The 22,726-nt window shown below is 38.2% G+C and overlaps 1 protein-coding gene across 5 annotated transcripts in view; it reads right to left on the bottom strand.

The window, feature by feature from the left end:
* SLC25A12 (solute carrier family 25 member 12) overlaps positions 1 to 22,726 on the bottom strand; it is a 94,602-nt gene that overhangs the window by 41,956 nt on the left and 29,920 nt on the right. For all 5 annotated transcript variants that reach the window (XM_039495430.1, XM_039495426.1, XM_039495428.1 and 2 more), the window contains exons 4-6: positions 17,773 to 17,888; positions 5,257 to 5,396; positions 1,514 to 1,660 (exon numbers count right to left, since the gene is read on the bottom strand). In XM_039495430.1, the coding sequence (XP_039351364.1) occupies positions 1,514 to 1,660; positions 5,257 to 5,396; positions 17,773 to 17,888 (403 nt within the window). The remainder of the gene's footprint in view (positions 1 to 1,513; positions 1,661 to 5,256; positions 5,397 to 17,772; positions 17,889 to 22,726) is intronic.

Genomic DNA, 22,726 nt, shown 5'->3' with positions numbered 1-22,726 from the left:
TCAAAAGTAAAACATTGTAAAACTTTAGAGCCTGCTAGTCCACTCAGTCCTACTTCTTGTTCAGCCAATTGCTCAGATAAACAAGTTTGTTTACATTTGCAGAAGATAATGTTGCCCGCTTCTTGCTTACAATGTCACCTGAAAGTGAGAATGGGCATTCTCATGGCACTGTTGTAGCCGGCATCACAAGATATTTACGTGCCAGGTGCGCTAAAGATTCATATGTCCCTTCATGCTTCAAACACTATTTTAGGGGACATGCTGATAACTGGTTCTGCTCGATAACAATCCAAAGCACTGCAGACCAACACACGTTCATTTTCATTATCTGAGTCAGATGCCACCAGCCAAAGGTTGATTTTCTTTTTTGGTGGTTTGGGTTCTGTAGTTTCTGTATTGGAGTGTTGCTTTTTTAAGACTTCTGAAAGCATGCTCCACACCTTGTTCCACTCAGATTTTGGAAGGCACTTCAGAGTCTTAAACCTTGGGTCAAGTGCTGTAGCTATCTTTAGAAATCTCACATTGGTACCTTCTTTGCGCTTTGTCAAATTTGCAGTGATAGTATTCTTAAAATGAACAACATGTGCTGGGTCGTCATCCGAGACTGCTATAACATGAAACATATGACAGAACGCAGGTAAAACAGAGCAGGGGACATACAATTCTCCCCCAAGCAGTTCAGTCACAAATTTAATTACTTTTTCTTTTTTAAGTGAGCATCATCAGCATGGAAGCATGTCCTCCAGAATTGTGGCCAAACCATGAAGGGGCATATGAATGTTTAGCATATCTGCACGTAAATACTTTGCAATGCCAGGTATAAAAGTGCCATGCAAATGCCTGTTCTCCCTTTCTGATGACATTGTAAATAAGAAGAGGGCAGCATTATCTCCTGTAAATGTAAACAATCTTGTTTGTCTTAGCGATTGGCTGAACAAGAAGTAGTACTGAGTGGACTTGTAGGCTCTGAAGTTTACATTGCTTTGTTTTTGAGTGCAGTTATGTAACAATGAAAAATCTACATTTGTAAGTTGCACTTTCACGACAAAGACTGCACTACAGTACTTATATGTGGTGAATTGAAAAATATGATTTATTTTATCATTTTACAATGCAAATATTTGTAATAAAAATAATATACCCTTTGATTTCAATTACAACACAGAATACAATATATATGTAGAAAAACATCCAAAATATTTAATAAATTTCAATTGGTATTCTATTGTTTAACAGTGCGATTAAAACCACTAATAATCACGATTATTTTTTTAGCTAATCACGTGAGTTAACTGTGATTAATCGACAACCCTAATCATTATTATTTCTATAAAAACACTATTTTGCATAAAACCCCTATGTGAGCAATGAATGGTACTGCATTGTCAGTACTGCTAATAAAGAGGAAGATAAGGCATATGTTAAGGATTTAAGACATATAGCAATTAAATTACAGTACAAACTCTCACTGGAATAGCACTTATATTTAAGACATTATTTTCTTTACACTTACTGAAACTAGATTTTCTTCCACAAACGGACTGAGCATATGTGAACGAATGGTAACCATGATGTCACTAAAATCCAGTCCAGTAATCATACCAGTTTTGTTTTTGTCTTTCAGTGCAAAGGCTTGTCTTGCGTGTTCTGACTGTAGCTCCTGAAATATCACATAGGAATATGATTTTGTACACCCATTGTGCATGGAACTCCCACTGTCTTCATCCACCTGCCTAAGAGTGTGCATGCACATGTTATACTCTATATAAAAATATAACAGTAGTTTTAGTACCAACGCCCAACAAACTGATTCATCCCAAAAATCTCCAATCCAAAAAGAAAGCCAAAAAGTCTTCCCACCACTCCCATCCATTCATCTTTGCTAGCACAAGAAAATCCAAGGAGAACAGAATTTGAAATGTCATCAAATCTGGGCTTTGGTGAACTGAAGCACAAAGGAAACTTGACAGTTAGAACCCCATGCCCTGCCTACAGCCTCCTCAATGTTAAACCAGGGAGCTGTTAGCCAATGCTCCTGAGACAATGTGCTATGCAGTACATAAAAGGTTGTTACACGGAGGAGGGAGAAAAATTGTTTTTCTTAACCTCTGAAGATAGGACAAGAAGCAATGATCTTAAATTGCAGCAAGGTCAGTTTAGGTTGGACATTAAGAAAAACTTCCTAACTGTCAGGGTGGTTAAGCACTGGAATAAACTGTTTAGGGAGATTGTGAAATCTCCATCACTGGAGATTTTTAAGAGCAGGTTAGACAAACACCTGTCAGGGACGGTCTAGATCAGAGATGGGCAAACTACGGCCCGGGGGCTGCATCTGGTCCTTCAGATTTTTTAATCCAGCCTTTGAACTCCCACCTGCTCTGGCACTCCAGTTGGGGAGCAGTGTCAGGCTTGCCCTGCTCCGCGCATACTGTGGCTCCATGCAGCTCCCAGAAGCAGTGGCATGTCCCCCCTCGGGCTCCTATATGTAGGGTAAGCCAAGGGGCTCAGCATGCTGCCCCTGCAGTTCCCATTGGCTGGGAACTGCAGCCAATGGGAGCTGAAGGGGCGGCGCCTGCAGACAGGGCAGTGTGCAGAACTGCCTGGCTGCACCTCCGTGTAGGAGCTGGAAGGGGGACATGCCGCTGCTTCTGGGAGCTGTTTCAGGTAAGCACCACTTGGAGCCTGCCCCCCACACGCCCCAACCCCCTGCCCCAGCCCTGATCCCCCTCCTGCCCTCCAAACCCTTTGGTCCCAGCCCGGAGCACCCTACTGCACTCCAAACCCTCATCCTCACCCTCACCCCAAAGCTCGCATCCCCAGCCAGAGCCCTCAGCCCCCCACACCTCAAACCCTTGCCCCAGCCCAGAGCCCCTTCCCTCACACTGAACTCCTCATTTCTGGACCCACCACAGAGCCTGCACCCCCAGCCAGAGCCCGCACCCCCTCCCGCACTCCAACCCCCAATTTTGTGAGCATTCATTGCTCGCCACACAATTTCCATACCGAGATGTGGCCCTTGGGCCAAAAAGTTTGCTCACCCCTGATCTAGATAATACTTAGTCCTGCCATGAGTTCAGGAAACTGGACTAGATCACCTCTTGAGACCCCTTCAAGTCCTGATTATATGAGATGAGGAGAGTGCTGATCCCTCAGGAATTCAGGACTGAACACAATTAGGGTTTTATAGGTTAAAATTAGAACCTTGAATTGTCCTGAAAATAAACTGGAGACCAGTAAAGATTCCAGAATATAAATTTAGCATGCTCCCTGAGAGAAAAATCTCTTTACAAGTGGGTCACTGTATTTTATACCATCTAATGTTTACAATGAATTTTAAAAGTAGCCTCATATAAAGCACACTGCAGCAATCTAATCCCAAAGTGACAAAAGCATAGATCACATTAGTGAGATCCATATTAAAAAAACTGCATCCTTCTAGCCATGCATAATAATAAGCACACTCAACTCCCATTATTCCTAGATGTCTAGATTAGAAGCAGCTCGGAATCCAAAATATGCCCAGGTTATTAACCAGAGTAACAAAAGGCATGCAAAATTTTCCAGCTGATACCCACTGAACTAAATCTTCTGGTTAGTTTCCCCAATTTACCAGTACTACCTCAATCTTTTCTAGATTGAGTTGCAACCATCTTGCCCTCATCCAAACTCTGATCTCAGCACGACACTGACTAAGCTAGCTGAATGCAATGGCAGGTCTGATAATTTGTCAGAGCTTGCCAAAGTTGAGCCCTGGCACTTCTAGGCTTGGCAGTTCAGAGCCCTGGCACCTCTGGGCTTGCTGCATCAGTTATGAATGTAAAAAAATTGCGTAAGCCCCGGCACCTTTCATTACAAATTAAGCACTGGACAGAACCCTGCTGTATCCCATAAGAAAACTTCTTGGGGTGCCTAGGATACTGCCCTGGGTTATCGCAACAAAAATTGTCACTCAGGGTATGTCAACAGTGCAGGCTTGCTGTGCATTATTGCCCAAAACCCTTATCATCCACACTCAAAGCCCTTAAACCCACATCTAGGGATGTACTGAACCCCAACTCACATGTTTTTATGAGGGTATACTGAGCTGTGACCAACCACTCCCTTACCATCCCCTGTAGAGTGTGGGCATAGCAGAGGTATCTGGGCTTGAGTTTAGATGGCACTCCACTGTCATTCCCACAATTTCTTGTATCACTATCTTCTGGCCCTTCTACCTACTTACCTCCCACAATTTTACTGCTTTTCTTCCATACGCACCATGGACTTTAGAACCTACCTAACCAAACCCTTTATTTTTTAAAATGCCCTCAGTATCTATGTCCTAAACTATAATTAGAAGCAATATAACCAATCCAATTCAAAACCCTGTACTTTCCTGCAATTATTTCCAAAAACAAAGCAATTTAATTTCACAGGCCAGCCCTGGAATTACATGTCAGTTATGAATTTTTAATTTTCTTTAAGCCTAAAAGCCAGAAATCCACAACAAAAATATAGTATGAGTTGATCATTTCAAATTATATAAAATTTAATTACCTACATAAATTTGTAAAATCGTTTCTCATTAATTACAATGCACAGCTGTCCGTATTTGCCTTCTTTCCTTTTCTCTTACTCTCTATAGCTGACAACTCCTTTTTCCCCTCTACTCTGAAGTATAGCTCTGGGAGTGAATACTTTTAAAGTCCTGTCCCCATAGGATTCTTCAGCAAACCTCTTAAAGGAAGACTTCTGGCTTACTACGAGTTTGGCCTTAATGAAGAATGAGTAGCACAAGGGTCTTAAACTTTTGAGGTGAAGCAGTGTGTATTATGGGAAATGTAGGGTAAATAATAGGAAAAACTTTATGAAGAAAAATGAAAAATTAATCAATATAACAAAGTATCATGGGAAGCTATGGAGTAACAGCCAGTGGAGATGTTCAGGGCCCAATACTTTTCCCATTGAAATCAGTTTTGCCACTGAACTCCAACGGGAGCAGGACCAGACACTCACACTCATCAATGAGGGGATGTTTTAAAAACAAAATTAATCCTTCCCTCCAACGGGGTGGTGAGCCAAAGTCTAATGCACTGTATATGATCTTATTATATAATCAGCATGGTATAGTGATAGTTTAGCTGTGGTCTAATTAGTCTATCTGGACAACAAATCTCTCACCACCATGTAATAAAACTAATTTATAATGGCATTAATGCAGCACAAGTGACGGATCTGATGGCCAATTATGCACAGAAAGAAAAATAAATAACTGACCTGCAGAAACTGTGTAAACTCCGAGTAGGTAAGATGCTTCTTCCTGTTATGTCCAAAATGCAGTCGAATAAACTCACAATCCCAATTAAAAGGGATATGATGATGAATAATGGTCTGTCCAAAAATTTCTTTGACATTTTCTTGGGAGGGGGAAAAAAGCAAATGAGTTGTAGGATAAAATATTTCACCCTGCCTAAATGTTCCTGGTAGAAAACAAGCAAAGTTTTATAAGGCCATTTAGAAAGTGTTGTAGTCTGGTCACTTTAGAGTAATTTCTAAGTTGCATAGTCAGAGCCATGTGTAAGAACACATTTACTACAGAATTTAATACTCAACTTGTACATTACTATGTAAAGACATGGAATTAATAATTTCACATTTAATTTTAATTAAGAAGCAATTTCTCTTGTGCACTATAAATAGCTGCTACTTTGTACTCTGATACAAAAATCAATAGTAATTCCCCATTTCTGCAAGGAGTCAAATTAAGCCTTTTATCAAAAGCATGAATACCTACATCACTGTCTAATGCAATATTTGTCATACTAAGTATGGTTTGATTGAGACTTGATTATTACATTCACACTAGCCTGAATATGTCTATTGAAGATAGGCATAAGAAATGCCACCTAAAGCATATCATTAGCTCAGCAGAAAGCATCTTATTAAAAGCTTCTGATAGTGTCATAAAATATGGCCCTGACACAGAAATCAAACCCTATAAAACATGATTGGTAGTCTCAGTTATTAAAATGTTTTAAGATAAGTGAAATTAAAGATGTCACCTTTTAAATGAAGTAGAGGGGGGGAACACGTTTTAGGGTATCGAATTCTATTGCATGTACTGTACAACAAATCAATGCCTAATCCTATAGCATATTTGTCCTTAGTAACAAAGCACGATACAGAAAAATTATATGGGGTATTATGTGCATAAAGTCTGGTATGTGTGTGCAAATGGCCAACTGGACATTTGTTCACACAAATTGGACACATGCAAATTAGACTAGCACATATTTTTCTAAATTCAGCTCAAAACATCTAACTTTTAAATCAATTCTAAATTTGCTTGTGAAACTAAACTAATTTAAAAGCCCACCACAGAGCTTAAGTTACAAGAGAAATGCTAAAATATTTTCTTTAAGACAGGACCACTTCTCTTTTCTGTTAACAACTTAGCTATCTTATTTAACATTTTTTGAGTTTACATTAATCAATAGTATTAGAGATATATTATTAGAGGACTCTTACCTTGTGAGCACAGTTATCTACTCTGTTTCTAAGGGAAAATTCACAGATGTGGACTGCAATATCTTTTGTCCATTTTTCCATCACAGACTCTTTCTTTGAAGGAAATCTGTTCCCTTCTCTACATTAAGTGATCAGTTGGTTTGTTCATGTTTTGAAGTACAGTATATGCTTTACAGTCCTATAGCTGCCTTCTTTTACATGAGTCAATGCTACTCCACGATTGTAAAGGCTTTATTGATTCAGGGTATGAGAAATCATTGTGGGAAGGAAGGAAAGAGGGACAAATGGAAATCTATGGAACGTGTCAGAGTCCCAGATCAATTAACGAATGTACAAGATTGGGTTTTGGTTATATTATTTGCCTCACATTATAGATTATATATTTATTTTAAAGGAGAGATTGCTAAATGAGGACAAAATGATAATAAAGTTACCAGAAATAGGTAATAGCAGTCAAATAATAAAAACCAGGTTGATATAAATGTAAGTATTCAAAAATTCCTAAGGTGCAGTGGGTGACAGAAAGAGAACAACAATTATGCACAAAAGGAAATGAGTCAAACACATTTTGCTGCACTTGTTTCAAAGCTCTTAATTTAATGGGAGGCAGTAAACCTACTACTTATAGCTACAGACCAACACCAGGAGACCTGGATTTATTCCCCAACCTACCACTGAACTCCCAGTCAAGTCACTTAGGATCTTCATGCATTACCAATACAGCCAGGTCAGCGTTGTCCCCTGCAGTGCTAGCAAAATGGAACCATGTTGTAATTAGGACAGGGGACGCTAGTGCTGTAACTGGGTCCACTAATCCAACTGTGTTTTTAGTGTAGATAAACCCTAAACTTGTGACTGTTTCCCCCATCTTGATGTTCGCTTTTGCAAAATGCTCAAATCTTGTCATGAAAATGTGATGTAAGTATTTGGAGTTTCCTTTTGACTGTAAAAACAAGAAAAATAACAGTCTAGAAACATGGGCTGAAAAAATTGGGTGATTCAAAATACTTATCCACAGTCCTCCAACTATTATTTCAAAATGTCTGCAACTTAAAAGGAAAAATTAAAGGTAAATGGGACTGCTTTTATCACATGGAATTATTCACATTCCTTCTAAAAGAGAGGCCTGCATACAGATAAAACTCTCAATTATTTTAATAAGAATTGACAAGCCCTCAATCTCTGCATAACTCTTCCTTTAAGCATTTTCCCCATAGACTACTTATAGCTCTGAGAATGAATTTCCTCCTCTCAATGTTTTCTATGGCTATCAATAAATACTTTTAAAAATCTGGCCTGTTATCTAGGTGACTAAAGATGTAAATAGGTGCCTAACTCCCACTGATTTGAAGTTGGGCACCTAGGTACTTTTCAAAATCCTGCTAGGGTGCCTAAATACTTTTAAAAATCTGGCTCGACCTTAATGATATTTGTTTAGGACTATCAAAAAGGACTAACTATTAGTATATATTGAATATCTTTCAGGAAGCTGGAGGTAGTAACCTACTTTGGTATCTTATATTTTGTTCCACACTGACTTTGTACATAACATTCAAGATACACTACAGAAGTAATTCATAGAAACAATTACAGTTTGAATTATAACTATAATGCTAAAAAAATATACAGAGTCTTCAGCTATCGTGGGAGAGGCATTAGAATATGGGACTCATTCACATTAGATGGAATTGTTATTTCCTGACAATATTACCCTCTTGACGCACTATGCCAAGTACTAGTTTCTTATTTTATCCAGTTTTGTCAGTTCCTTTCTGACATGAAAGGGAAGTACAATCATCTCAAATTCATGTACAACTAATAACAGTGCAGTGGCAAGGGAGGTTTCAGAAGTGTGGTCATACTCTGGTGACTGTGAATGAAGTGATGTCCACCAGCACATTTGTCACACTGTACCATGCTCTAATTTTTCTCTTTAATCTGTTCTATCACAGCAGGTGCAGGTACTTACATTTCTACGTCTAAGCTGACAGAGTATTTATAGCAACAGAAATTGATAAAATCGGCCAATGTTAAGGTATGTGTACTCCTTTTATTTCCCGAGACAGAAGTCAGCAAATTATCAAAGATAAACTATTTGCAGTTCATATCTCTGATAGAACCAGTCAAATGAGAAAGATCAGACAGTAATTCACTAAACTTTTTTAAAAAATTGTAAAAGCCACCATTTTATTACAATTTGATAGAAGTTTTTCATTGTCCCCATCAATCCATGCTGCTTATTTACTAGAGTCTCTTCCCAGCCTTTGCTAACCTTTCTGTGGTAGAATTACCTTTTGCTGGACAGATACTCTCCTCCAAGGCAGATATCAATGTAGCTCCATGATGCAGCCTGGATGGGGGCTGCCATACAAATAGCATGGCCGGAGCACAGCCCTGTGATGCATCCAATCTACCATCAGCCCCAGGAGTGATAATCCTAAAGCCACATACAAACCCATAGCTCCAGAATTCCAGTGCACTATCTCCAAATTAGAGGCAAGTACTTAGACAAAATATTTACATGACTGACGCAGAAATTTTCCACCTGAACATTTAAAGCAAATTATAGCTGTATCTGAACAGCATTTATTTGAAGGCTGCGCACACCAGATTTTGTCTAACCACCTTCAAATATTTTGAAGATAGAGCCAAAGTCAGCACCTGTGAGGTTCAGCAAATTTTCTCCAAAAGAAAGTCCTTTTCAGACAACATTCAATTTCAGGTGAACAGGCTAACTATCAATTCTGAGTTCCAGGCACGCAGATACAAAGATGAGGAGCATAGTATAAGAACCCAAACAGAACACATGCACAACTGAGCACAACCATCATCCCCCTAACCCACCCACCCATGAGGGGGAAATGGGCTATGTTACTGCAGAATCACAGCAGTGCTACTCAATCCTTTTGATCTGAGCTATAGTTCTGAAAGTTTTCTATTTATATATTTGTTTTACTTTTATATATTGTAATTAATTTTTTTAAACTGTAAACAAATAGGAATATCAGCTGCAATCAGGAATAATGTAAGTTGCTCCATGTAGCTCTAACACTGCATCTAAATCATGACAATCTCCAATAGCCCTTATCTTTTAATCTTGGCTTTTCACTGAGCAGAGGGCTAATCAAGCTGAGTTGTACAGCAATTTAGGCTAGAATGGAAGTTAGTATAGTGCTTAGCATATTCTAGTTATGGCTAAGGCCACTGGAAATGCACACAATGGAAATTCTATGTTGCAACACAAATTTAGGATCAGCATGCAGATTTTTGGATTTTAAATGTTTTCAGCAGAATGTAAACTTCAGGACTCAGACTATGCTATTGCACATACATTAAAAAAAGGAAAGGCAGCAGCCCTCACCAACAATTTAACGCTCAGGTAAGCTCAGAGCCAAAATTGGCTGTTGGACATCTTGGCCCTTGGGTGATAGCTACTCCAACGTGTCTTACACAAAATGCTTGTACTTTAAATTGAAAAACACTTAAAATGAATTAAATTTCATCAAAAATTGAAGACATATCCTTGGAACAAGGAGAAAGGAGTCATTCTGTAAGATGTCCATGTGACGGGGTTATCAGCTGTCGGGCGTTGCAAGCTTACACAGTGCTATGGCCACTCGCTTCTCAACTGGGAGGGTTGCTCTCATTTTGGTGTCTTTGTGCTTCAGGGCAGGGGACAGCAAGTCACAACTTTCCATGAAAGTAGCCCTATGTATACAAAAGTTTTGCAGCCACTGGGAATCATCCCAGACCTGCAACACTATGTGGTCCCACCAGTCTGTGCTTGTTTCCCGGGCCCAGAATCAGCGTTCCACGGGATGAACCTGGCCCAATGCCACCACGATCTCCCAATCGCCACATGCCGTGCTTCTAGGAACGTCTGTGTCCATGTCCTCATCAGTATAGTAATCACACTGTCGTCACTTCCTCGCCCAGTTTTGCAGGTACTGCACATACTGCTGGATAATGCATGAAGTATTTACAATGGTCAAAACTGCAGCGGAGATCTGAGTGGGCTCCATGCTTGCCGCACTATGGCACCTGCATGGGTAATCCTGGAAAAAGGGTGTGAAACATAGGAGAGCTGTTCAGTTCCAGATGGCCATTAAAAGACGGTAAATGGTTGTCTTCTGTAGCTTTTACAGAGTCAGAAAGCTTGCTAGAGCTGCAAGAGCGGAAGAGCAGAGTTTGCGGCGGAAATGTGAGCAGAGTTTGCGGCGGAAGCTGTGCGACTCAGTTCACCATGGCCGAGAAACGGCGGGGAATTGTTGCCATCTGTAGCTTCCACGGGAGCCCAGGACCAACAACATGGAAAAATTAGCTAGCGATGCAAGAGCGGGAGAGCAGAGTTTGCGGCAGAAGCTGTGCTGCTCGGTTCATGGTAGCCTCTTTCCATCATGGCCCTGGAGACTTTAGCGTACGTATTTGCATTCCTTTTTTTGGAACGTAGTTCTGCCATAACAGATTCATCTCCCCAACATGCAATGAGATCCAGTACCTCCCGTTCGGACCATGCTGGAGCTCGTCTGCAAATCCGGGACTGCGTGATCTAATGTGATGGTGGACTCTGCATGGTCGCCTGTGATGGTGGACTGTGCTGATGCTCACCTGTGCTGATGGTGACCAAACAGGAAATGAAATTCAAAAGTTCCTGGGGCTTTTCCTGCCCACCTGGCTAGTGCATTGGAGTTGAGAGTGTTGTCCAGAGCGGTCACAAGGAAGCATTCTGGGATAGCTCCCGGAGGCCAATAACGTCGAATTGCGTCCACAATACCATTAACCCAGAATTGCGATCTCGATTTAAGCGCTACTCCACTTGCCAGGGTGGAGTACAGAAATCGGATTAAAGAGCCCTTTAAATAGAAAAAAACTGTTTGGTCGTGTGGATGGAATCATTTTTTTCCCCCCGAACTCGGCTAATTCCGAAACAACAAACTAGTGTAGACCAGGCCTGAGCCTGAAACTTTAGGCTCACTGTAAGTACAAGTTCATCACTTTATATAGGCAATGCTTATAGTTTGTGAGGCCTCCAGTACAGGCCACCCAAAAACCACAATTGAGATTTCACAGAAGTTCTACACTCTGCCAGCCTGCATAGCAGAGCTTGTAACTCCCTATCACCTCTCATGAAGCAAAAGGTCACTCTAAAGTTACAGGCAAAATCCATTCCACAAATATGAGCACAAACACGTCAATGTTGGGGGCTTTTAAAGTGAGATTTTATTTATCTATCCAGGTTCTTTTATGGTCCCCATCACTAAAAATCTAAGCACTAATGTAAGCAATACATTTCTAAAGTGTTGCTATGATCAATTTTTGCTATTTCATACACTTCCACATTCAGGATAAAAATCAAAACAAAAACCTGCTGTTATTTGCAAACAACAAACAAAAGTCTGTCTGAAAAGCTCCCTGGGAATGTTGCGCAGGTGGTGTGTTAGGGAGTAACAGAGGAAGGAATCCAATGGTCTGTCTACATAGCAACTGGAAGGAGGCTTCCCAGCTCAGATAGACAGCCATGCACTAGCACGCTAAAAATAGCTGTATGGCTTCAGCAGCATGAGCAAGCCACCCCAGCTGCTGCCATTGCTGCCTGTGGCCACGCTGTTATTTTTAGCACAATCACTCAGGCGGAGCTAGCACGTGTCTGTCTACCCATTCTGGGAAGCACCCTCCCATCTGCTGTATAGCCATATCCCAAGTGTAACAAGTGCAGCAGTATGCCTGCTAGTGTTGAGGCGGGAGAGTGGGAAGAGAGTGACGCATGGGGTGGATAAAGAGGAACTAAAATGAATGGAAACATATTTCTATTCCTATTTAAAAGGTCAGGACCATTATTAGTAGTGGCCAAGGTACAAACGTAATGAATTAATCATTTTTGTGTAAATGAACACTTACAAGTTACTGCTTCCTCTGCTGCTGAGCTCCTGTTCTGTAAATTAACACTATGATGAAGGTTCAAGAACTGTCCCTGAATTTTAAACTATTTACTATTAAAACTGAATGGGTACCTGTCATAAACAGATAGTTAAGGGTTAAGGTTCTTTTACCTGTAAAGGGTTAACAAGCTCAGTGAACCTGGCTAACACCTGACCAGAGGACCAATCAGGGGACAAGATACTTTCAAATCTCTGTGGAGGGAAGTCTTTGTTTGGGTTCTGTGTTGCGGGGGTTGTTCTCTCTTGGGATTAAGAGAGGCCAGACGTACATCCAGGCTCTCCAAGCTTCCTGAAATATTCTCTTCTATTCAATATAGTGAGTATTAGAAAAGGCGGATTAGTCTTTTGATTGATTTCTGTATTTGCAAATGTGTGTTTGCTGGAGAAATATTTTATTTCTGTTTGCTGTTACTTGTGTTTATGCTAGAAGGGGGGGGGGGGGAGTCCCTCTAGTTTTCAGGCTAGTCCCTGTAATATTTTTCATCCTGGTGTTACAGAGATAGTGTTACTTTCTTTTCTTTCTTTTAATAAAAGCCTTTCTTTTTAAGAACCTGATTGATTTCTTCCCTTGTTTGAGACCCCAGGGGATTAGTCTGACTCACCAGGGAGAGGTGGGGGGAAGAGAGAAGGGGGAAAGGTGAATCCCTCTTTGTTTTAGATTCAAGGAGTTTGAATCAAGGTAGTCTCTCCAGACGACCGAGGGAGGAAAAGTCTGGGAGGGGGGAAGGTGGGGGAATGGTTTATTTCCCTTTGTGTTAAGACCCAAGGGGTTTGGGTCTTAGATTTCCCAGGGAAGGTGTGGGAGGAATGGAAAGTGTACCAAAACACTATATTTTTGGTTGGTGGCAGCGCTATCAGATCTAAGCTAGGATTTTAGCTTAGAAGGATCCATGCAGGTCCCCATCTTTCGGACGCTAAAGTTCAAAGTGGGGAACAAACCTATGACAGTACTTCTCACCGATCGATAACAGATTATGCTGAGTGGTTCTAATTGTTAGACTGGAGAAGAGAAAGGGTTGTGGGATAGAAGATAGATTAAACAGAAAACCATATAGAACGACCAAAAAAAGAAAGGGCGCCATTTCTAATTTCACAGGAACTACCAGGATTATCACAAATAACTAAAATGCACTGATGGGTCCATCATGTTCCCATATTCACTGCATGTACCTATGATACCATGTTAAACAGAAACCAACCTCAGGTTAGGTAATAAATGTACACTAAATTTAACATGAAGGTGTGTTGCTGTGTTGTATTTAAAGTTTGGTTTTTTTTATCCAATCTCATGAGTTAGTTTTAGAGCCCGGCTCATGATTTTTGAGCATTTGGGGTTGGCAAAATAGGAAAACAGTTATACTGAAGTGTTCTCAACTACCTCTCACTCACTCTTCCTCATCTCCTCCCCATACTCCAACACTCTCAAAACCTCTACTGTTTCTCACTCTTAAGGAAGATTTAACTGTCTCTTTCCCAAGGAGTAATTTATTACATTTGTTGGAGTAAATTCACTGGTTTAAATCAGAAATTTGGTTAATAATCCCACCCATCTATAACAGTATAGACAGAGCTTTTGTAAGTGCTTTCGTAAGAGATTAGGAGATAGTCTTTTTTTTTGCTCTGAGCAACAATATTTAAATGCCTTGCATTAGTCAGCGTTCAGGTATCCAAATACCTTCCAACTTGCTCCAAAAGAATTTGAAAACTGAACACTGGGAAATCATGAACAGGAAAACTGTAAAACAGTATACAATTTTGGTTATTTTATCTGTTCTTCTGCTCTTCAGAGCTACAAGATTTTAAGTTAGCTCAGGTGTTTAACTAAAAATCAGTCGCTGAAACATTTCATGGTTTCAGAGAATGGCTGTCCTAGCCTCTGCATGAAAAGGTGAAAAATTGGAAGAAAGTGCTTGGACTTGTAAACACCAGTTAAGTGACACAATCCAGATCAGTTTAAAGTTTACCCAGTTGACAGTTCAAGAAGAATCCTTTGATTTCCAGTCAAATACCTACTTCTAGAGAAAATTTAAGCAGTCTTGGCAATCATGGGTTCCAGTCACTTTTACCCTCCAGGATAGGAATTATCTGCTTAGCATCAAGCAAAGCCACAGCTGTTTGGGTTATCTCAGAAGACAGAGGTGAAAGGCAAAAACTACCCAATAAGAACGTTTGCTCTAACCCAATTTCAGTTCAACTAAACACGTATAGAAAAAAAAATCTGTAAAATTCTCTCAGCTTTGTAGCATTTGTTTTATATCTTATTTTAAATACTTCTTCTAAGTTAAGATGGTTTATCATCAATGAAGTAGACATCATCAATGAAGGTTAAAAAAAAACAAAAAAAACAAACAAACCAGGGTCTTATAATTACCTGACTAGGAAAAGTCCTCACTTGAAAGTATTCTAAAGGTGAACTGTGATTTCACAAATCCTTAGCATGTTTATCATTAAGGGATGCTAAATCCTTTTCTCAAAAATTGTTTTCTTTCTATTACTGCCAAGACTGAAACAGGAATGAATGGTTTAAATGAGGTTGTTACTTGTTCAGCTAGGTATTGACTGCAAACCGTTTCCCCCATTTTTCTTTTATTTCAATAAATTTAGATTTTAGACCATTCTTAGTAACGTATAATCTCACATACATTATCCACTGATAACTGATCAATCGTTCTGACAAATAGTTTCCATATAAACATAAAGCTGTTATCCTTGTCCTCTCTGAGATTTTAGGAGTTTCTGTGTAAACGCTTTACACATAATTTAACAAACAAGTTACTCATTGGGAGTAGAGCACAAATGTTTTATCAAGAGCTAGCAAGAGTAGAAGAGTGACAGAAAGAGGGCAAGAAAAACAGCAAGATGCCGAGATGGCCACATTTGTCATGGGTATATATGCAGGGTCAAGCCTAAGGAGGAGAAAAAAAACCAGAGTGAAGGAATCTACCATGTCGTTGAAATGTAACCACAGTTCCAGTTCTACAACTGTCTACCAATCGTGCGCTCTAGTTGACTATCTCCATTCCATTTCAGTATAATTTCTAATAATTCTCTACATTATAAATATTTATACACATGGGACATGATATACATGCATAGAACCTTGTACACTACACAGATTAATATATACAATATGCCACAATTAAGTGTGTGTATTTTAGGTCAAGCAATTGGTAATAGCTTTGTTTATTCTCACTTCTGATTGGCTAAGGTCAAAAATTACAAACCGAAGAAAACTGACCTCCTCCCTTCACCCCACAAGGAGTAAATGTCTTGTAAGATTCTTTGAAGCAAAGAGCCAAAATGGAAATATCACACTTCACCATGATCTCATCTCGTGAGGTCTGTAGAGAGTTTCCTAATTTGACATAACTGAAATTGTCTCCTGCACTCATATGAAGCTAACCTATTGTCTGATACATATGTGATGTGGGGAGTGGGAGCCCAGAAATAAACCAATACAGAAGCATCTCCTTAATTCACAAAAGTGATTTGAGACCAACTGCTGATTAGCAAATGTGAGTATTTCATATGAAATTATATAGTGCTCTATATTTCCCCCATACTCTACACAACCATCTTCACAGGGTTATTATGAGTAAGTATGCCATTTTACATATAGGAAAATTGCCAAGGGAAACTGCCAAGCAAGCAACAAAAGAAAGTCAGGGGTACTACACCACAAAACATATATTATAAAGAATTAATACATTTCACAGTACACCACTAACTATAAAATATACTAATAATTGCACTATGGTATATTTTGTAAAGTAATGAACTGGGGGCAGTAGTATAAAACTTCCCTACAGCACTTTGCTATTAAAAGAAATATCAACTTAAAAATCACAATTCTATCTGAAAGGTTGGTTTTAGTTGTATTTTTACAACTAACGTTATAATAATTGTAAGAAGACCAATTTGTATCTATTTTTACACATTACCTTGTGCATCTGACAACACTTTGTATCTAGTCAGTTTCCCTTGTTTTGTGATCCTTTAATACAGCAACAGAAGAGGGAAAACACAATTTAACAATAGGAAGCTCTGATCATAAAACCACCAAAATTGGCAGAGAGGGACACAGGGGCACATGTACTCTGTGAAATTACTTTTAACTCATTTTTGGAACCAACTGTTTCAACTTGACTATGTTCATGTACGTTTGTGAGAAATCCGGGCATCATCACTTTTTTTGGCGACAATTAATTTAACGGATTGCTTTGTCAGTTTGACTGCTAGCTAGTACTTGAATTTACTGTTTCTTTTTACAAAGTTCTTACACACTATTTCTCTTTAGGATGTGGTGGACTCTGAGTGCTTAATATTTTGCCCTGTTTGTTAATCAAGTCACTTTATACAAGTAATGATTCAGGTAATACTATAGAGCCTTTTTCTGACAAAAAAAGTATAATGCATAATTTGAGTTTCATCACCACCTCAAAAATTGGTGCAAAAATGTTCAGAAATTGCTGGTACAGACAGTAAGTGGCTACAAATCCAAGCATAAATTGCATTGTCTTTATTGAAAGCTTTATTCTTTTGGATAAAATTAACATTTCTCACTCCATTTATTAAAATTCTCAGCATTAAATATTTTCTAATCTAAATATACATTTTAACAACATTAAATAACAAATCTACAATCTATTATAATCAGTAAGCTTTTATCTGTTCAGTAACATGATAAAATGAAAATCTTTCACCTACAGAGTCCTGTTCAGTTCAGTTCTTAATCAATGATAAAAATTAGACTGGAACAATAGAAGTCTAAAAGCCAAATTCCACTCGTATTTACATGGCTTCAACTCAGGAGTTGTACCCATATCAGATAGAGTAGAATTTCCGTAAAACAGGAAAATTGAATTGGGATTTCTAGAACATGAATTAGAACATCTTCATTTCTACCTGCAACCCCTATTATCTTCTCAATAAATGTAGTAACAGTTCTCCAAAGGTGGTACATGGAGATCCTGAACTTCTTACATAAATCCCTTCAGGAATGAAGGAATTAATATCCATACTTCACTGTGTTTCAGGATAGTCCTGCACAAGCAAGTTTTGCACCACCTATTTTAGGAATGTGTAAGAGTCAATTATTCAACAAAATACAGTAATTACATTTTTGGATTTCTTACGCTTGTGTTCTAACCAACACTTTGAAAAAATGAAAACAAATGTTACCTATAGATACTCTTTTAGGAAATCAGTACTGTATATGTGCTGAACAATATGCATTTCCAATTAGATTTCCAGGGAGTCTTGGCAATTCTTGCTGTCTATACTATTGACCTTAATCTGTTAAAGTGCTTTCTGTGAGTATTCTTACCAAATGTCACTTCTCCATTGCCACTCTTGTCAAACAACTGAAAAGCAACAATGAACATTGCATCTGGAGTACACAAAACTGACTCAAATGCCAAAAACTCTTGATAGGAGATCAACCTACAAAGGAAAAACAGAAGTTAAAGGCTTTAAAAGATATTCACAAGGGCCATGAAGGTTGGGGTTTGATAATTTAGAAGGCTTCACAATCCAGAGATTAAGAACAGGTGTCAAGAAACCTGATTCTATGTTAAAAATGGGAACAAATGTGCTGTGTGGCCTTAGGGAAGTCACAACCCCTGTGACTCAGTTTCCAATTGCATTCAGATCTGTGAACAGAACTCTCAGTACGAACCTAGTATTTAATACTTCATAATTATTTTTCAAGTGCTGTTCTACTTGAATTTACAAAGTGTCAAGTAACAAAGCATTTCTGCTGAAATGAAATTTGGAGGGTTGCCACATGCTGTACTAGAAAAAGTTGGATTTTTTATGAACCAACATACAGATAAAAATGAGATTTTCCTCACAAAATGCAGAATATGAACACATCTTGAAATTCCTTTAAGAACACTGAAATAATACACTACTTTTCAAATTAAGCAAGCAAAACATGTATAACTGCAACAGTTCTGATTTTCAGATTAGCATGTGTCTAGAAAAATAGTTGCAGGATAGCACAAAGCCCATTTTATTCACATTCAATCATTAATTTCTTTATCTACTTTATTTTAACATGTTAGGTTTTTTTTATTTCATCGTAATCTCCAAAATAAGTTTAAACCACAAAAATGAACTGCATCTATAGCAATAAAGTAACATGCATAACATTTCTGCAGATTGCCAAGGTAAGAATTCTCAAAAAAATATTTATTGATCTCAATTTACAAAATATAGCCTTCCAGTACTCTCAATGCTAAAGGATGAACTCAGTGAATTAAGCGTAGCAGTTATTTTGCACAGGGACTGTTCATGTATGAAGACCTCAATTGAACAGATGCATATTTTATGAAACAGTTTAATGAATTAGGCCACAGTAGCCATTAGTTTATCTAGCCCTTATACACACACTAACCAAAATACAGATCCTTATAACAAGATCCCTTAGTTTCCATATTCCCACTGAACTAGAATCTAGAAATATGGTACCCACATTATGGGCCACTAAACACAGGAAAAATCTCAACTTTGACATATCTATCATAGACCACCAGTCTAATAATTTACAAAAATGAGTTTCTTTCACAAGGTGATGATTTTGGAAAAGTTCAAATCTAAGGACCCTGGTTCTATTTACACAACTTGCATTGTGTCCTGAAGACTGTCAGTTCTGGACTGTGGGAGATCACCAACAACTAGGAGGTTTCAAAAGGAGCCCTCTATCAAGAAAGCTCAAACACTGCTGCTGGTGAGTTCAATCCCAGAAAAATGACAAATGTATCAAACTATTTTTAAAAAAAACCTTTCTAAGGTGCACCTAAAGCAAACTGGTCCTCAAATACTCCATCTTTTTCCAGAACTGTCATAAACTTTGGTTATTCTTGACCATTTTTTCAAGGATTGTTAATCTTTCTTGAGTTACTTAAAATCTGAGAACTTAATTTTTAGGGGCAGACTAGTTAATGGTTATTCAGAAGACCTTGGTTCAATTCCCAGGTTTTGCCACTGATCTGCAGTGTGACTTTGGATAGTCGCTTTACCTCTCTATGTGTACTGTTCACAAAAGGGACATTAATGCTTACCTAAACATGGTAAAGCAATTTTAGATCCTCAGAAAAGCGTAATGTATTATTACGATTTGGTTGTAGACTAAAGTAATTAATAATGTTATACATGAAACTACCTGTAGAAATAATACAGTTATCAAAGACTAAAATTTGGTATAAGATGCTAAGACTCACGATGAAGGCTATAAAAGAATATGCTTCTGGAAAAAAAATTCAGGGATAAACCTGATGTCATCATATAGGGACAGAATAAATCTTTCACATGAAAAAATCCTGACTACAGATAAATATAGATCTGAAGATTCTGGAAGAAGCAGTTTCAGACAACAGAGTGAAATATTTTGTATTTCAAATCACACAATAATAGTTCCCCATCACATCATCAGTTATTTGCATATAATGCATAAAGTCATTTTATTTTTAATTGTACAACTAAAACTTCACATTTAAGTTGCAATTCACATCATCCTATTTTGCTAATAACTTCTACTTTTGAACAAAAAAGTTATTTATAACACCAAATTACTATTTCAGACGTCTCTCACAAGCAAATACGATATATAATCATATCCTTATTTTTTCTGTTCCCTAATCACATTCATTTCTAGATGAATTTTGTGTTTTTAACTGTGAGGAAATAACACTCTGGCACTAAGCATGCAGCAGTCTGGTGCTGTGTGAATTGTCTCATATAATTCTGAAAATGCAACTTAATCTTAGCCAAAAATCCTATTTTAGTTATGTGTTTTCCTGAACTGAGACTACTGATCAGAAGAAACAGTATTCTTCATCTGAATCAGAACTATAAACTGGGACAAAACCAAATGTATTTTCATTTGTGACTCTTTTAGGATCTGAACCCAGGACTCCTAAATAAATCCAACTCTGAGTTCCTATCTCCCACCAATTTTGGATGATGGCAACAAGAAGAGAAAAGAAACACTTTTCTAGACCTTTTCAACTAAGAATCTCAAGCACACAACATTAATTGCTTATATTTTGAGTGGAAGAGAAGAATTATTAAAGAAAGCATCCAAAAAGAATGTTAAAATAACTACAAGTAAATTTGAAAAAAAGATTAGTTTTATGCAAGCAAGATTATTTTAATCACATTTTTGTATCCTTTTAAATAATCTAAAACAGATTTTAGAGATAACTTTTTCCCTCTAATATGCAGCATGCTTCACTCTGTACTTTGCGAAAATTAACCAGTGAGCTCATTTTCCAAGGTTTAGATTGTCATATTCTGGAGAGCAGGCTCAAGCCTCATAAAAATGAAACAGTAAGTGAATAAAAAAGAGAATATTGCATTAATTTGTAAATACCAATCAACATTTAAACCATATTTTACTAGTCCTATTCATATTTTGAGAATATTTTGATATGAAAGCTTTCAACTGCAAAAATCCAAACACTAGTGAAGGTGGAATAATAAGATGTTATAAGTACTTGTTCTTCTGAATTTTAAGCAGCAGATTTCATGATCAATATATGTAAACTACATTTATTCCATCAAGTGGTGGAGTTTTTGCTTCTTTACAGTTGGCATATAAGGCTGGAAATATCAGCCTTTACTCATGGCGGGTGCTAAAATGACCATTACCAATGAGCAAAGAAATGCTCAAAAACTGGGAAGGCAAGCTAAGTCTGGACAAGTTAATGCTCAAATACGCTGGCCACCTTCCAACTTCTTCTGTCTCTGTAAAAATCCAAACTCTGGATAGTAAGTTACACATTATTTCATCATATTTTATCGCCTGCATGAATACACTGATCTCACTCTGAACAATACTGTCCAAACAAAAAGCTACACACAAAACAGAAAGTGGCAGAAAACCAGCAATTTCTCAGTCTCAGGGTCTGCTATAAGAAGTGAAAGACACTCTTGATTCCTAACTGTACAAAAGATCCTTTTATAAAACCACTCTTCAAATAAACAGACTTCTAAAAGATGACCAACAGCTGTGGGAGAAAGCACAATATTACAGATTTGTTTGTTTACTGATCATGATTTAAAAAAGATATGTATCTTCAGCCATATTGCTGGTGATACATCCCATTACATCCATATGTTAGAGACAGTAATGTAACTTCTTTGGGTTATCAAATACCTCCTAAAAGTCCAAGGAGAAATGCTGCAATCTTATTTAACAAACATTATGTAATTATAGAAAAAAGAGTAAATTCTATCTTCGCTATTTAACACAAATTATATGCATTTCATAGAACGATAGTTTTATTTATCAAGTGCAGATGCCAAACCTTTTTGATCAGGGTCCTTGCAATATAAAATAAAATATTCTAAAATACTACAATAAAGGAAAACAAAAAACATCTAAGTACTATCCAGGGTCAGATTTACACTTACAGAACCAAGGAAAATAAGAGGCTTTCAATTTCAAATAAATGAAATTTATCTATAAAAAATAGATTGTATTCTATTTTAATAGCAGCCTTCCATCTCTTCTCTACCAAATGCCCATTCCTCTCTGATGGTATTTTTGACCTCTGTTCTGATGCTTCTTAACCTCTTGGCTCTACTTTAACAACATCCATGCTTCTTGCTACAATACAGTGCCAAACCTGGACGCCTAAATGCAGCAGTGGAGAAGAGCAGGCAGGCAAGGCTACTTTGAAACAGAGTAGGTTAAAAAAAATAACATACATCTTAGAAGACTGGGCATTTTGTGAAACAGTTTCAGAGAGCAATTTATAAACAAGGATAAGCAATGATTAAAAAACTCTGTGCCGTATAACCTTATCTTGATTAGGTTATATTTTTCTTCCTACATAAAAAGTGTTTGGTGTCTCTCTTCCCAAGAGGTGCTCAGTGGTTTGATCAGTATGTGAATGGTGGCAGAGAGGTATTATAAAGACCACATACTACAGAAATTGCATGACATCTTTTCTATTTTTCCATGCTGTGTTTAATTATGGATACTAAAGACCAGGGCAACGTTTTTGGCCCGAGGGCCACATCTGGGAATAGAAATTGTATGGCAGGCCATGAATGCTCACAAAATTGGAGTTGGGGTGCAGGAAGAGATGAGGGCTCTGGTTGTGGGTGCAGGCTCCGGGGTAGGGCCAGAAATTAGGAGTTCAGGGTGCGGGTGAGGGCTCTGGGCTGGGGTGGGGGAGTGGGGTGCGGGGGCGGTGAGGGCTCCGGCTGGGGGTGTGGGCTCTGGGGTGTGGCTGCGGATGAGGAGTTTGGAGTGTAGGAGGGTGCTCCAG

The sequence above is a fragment of the Mauremys reevesii genome, linkage group 11, assembly GCF_016161935.1.
Source record: "Mauremys reevesii isolate NIE-2019 linkage group 11, ASM1616193v1, whole genome shotgun sequence".
NCBI classification, from domain to species: Eukaryota; Metazoa; Chordata; order Testudines; family Geoemydidae; genus Mauremys; species Mauremys reevesii.
The sequence above is the reverse complement of the archived record's forward strand: the minus strand, read 5'-3'. Positions and strand labels throughout refer to the sequence as shown.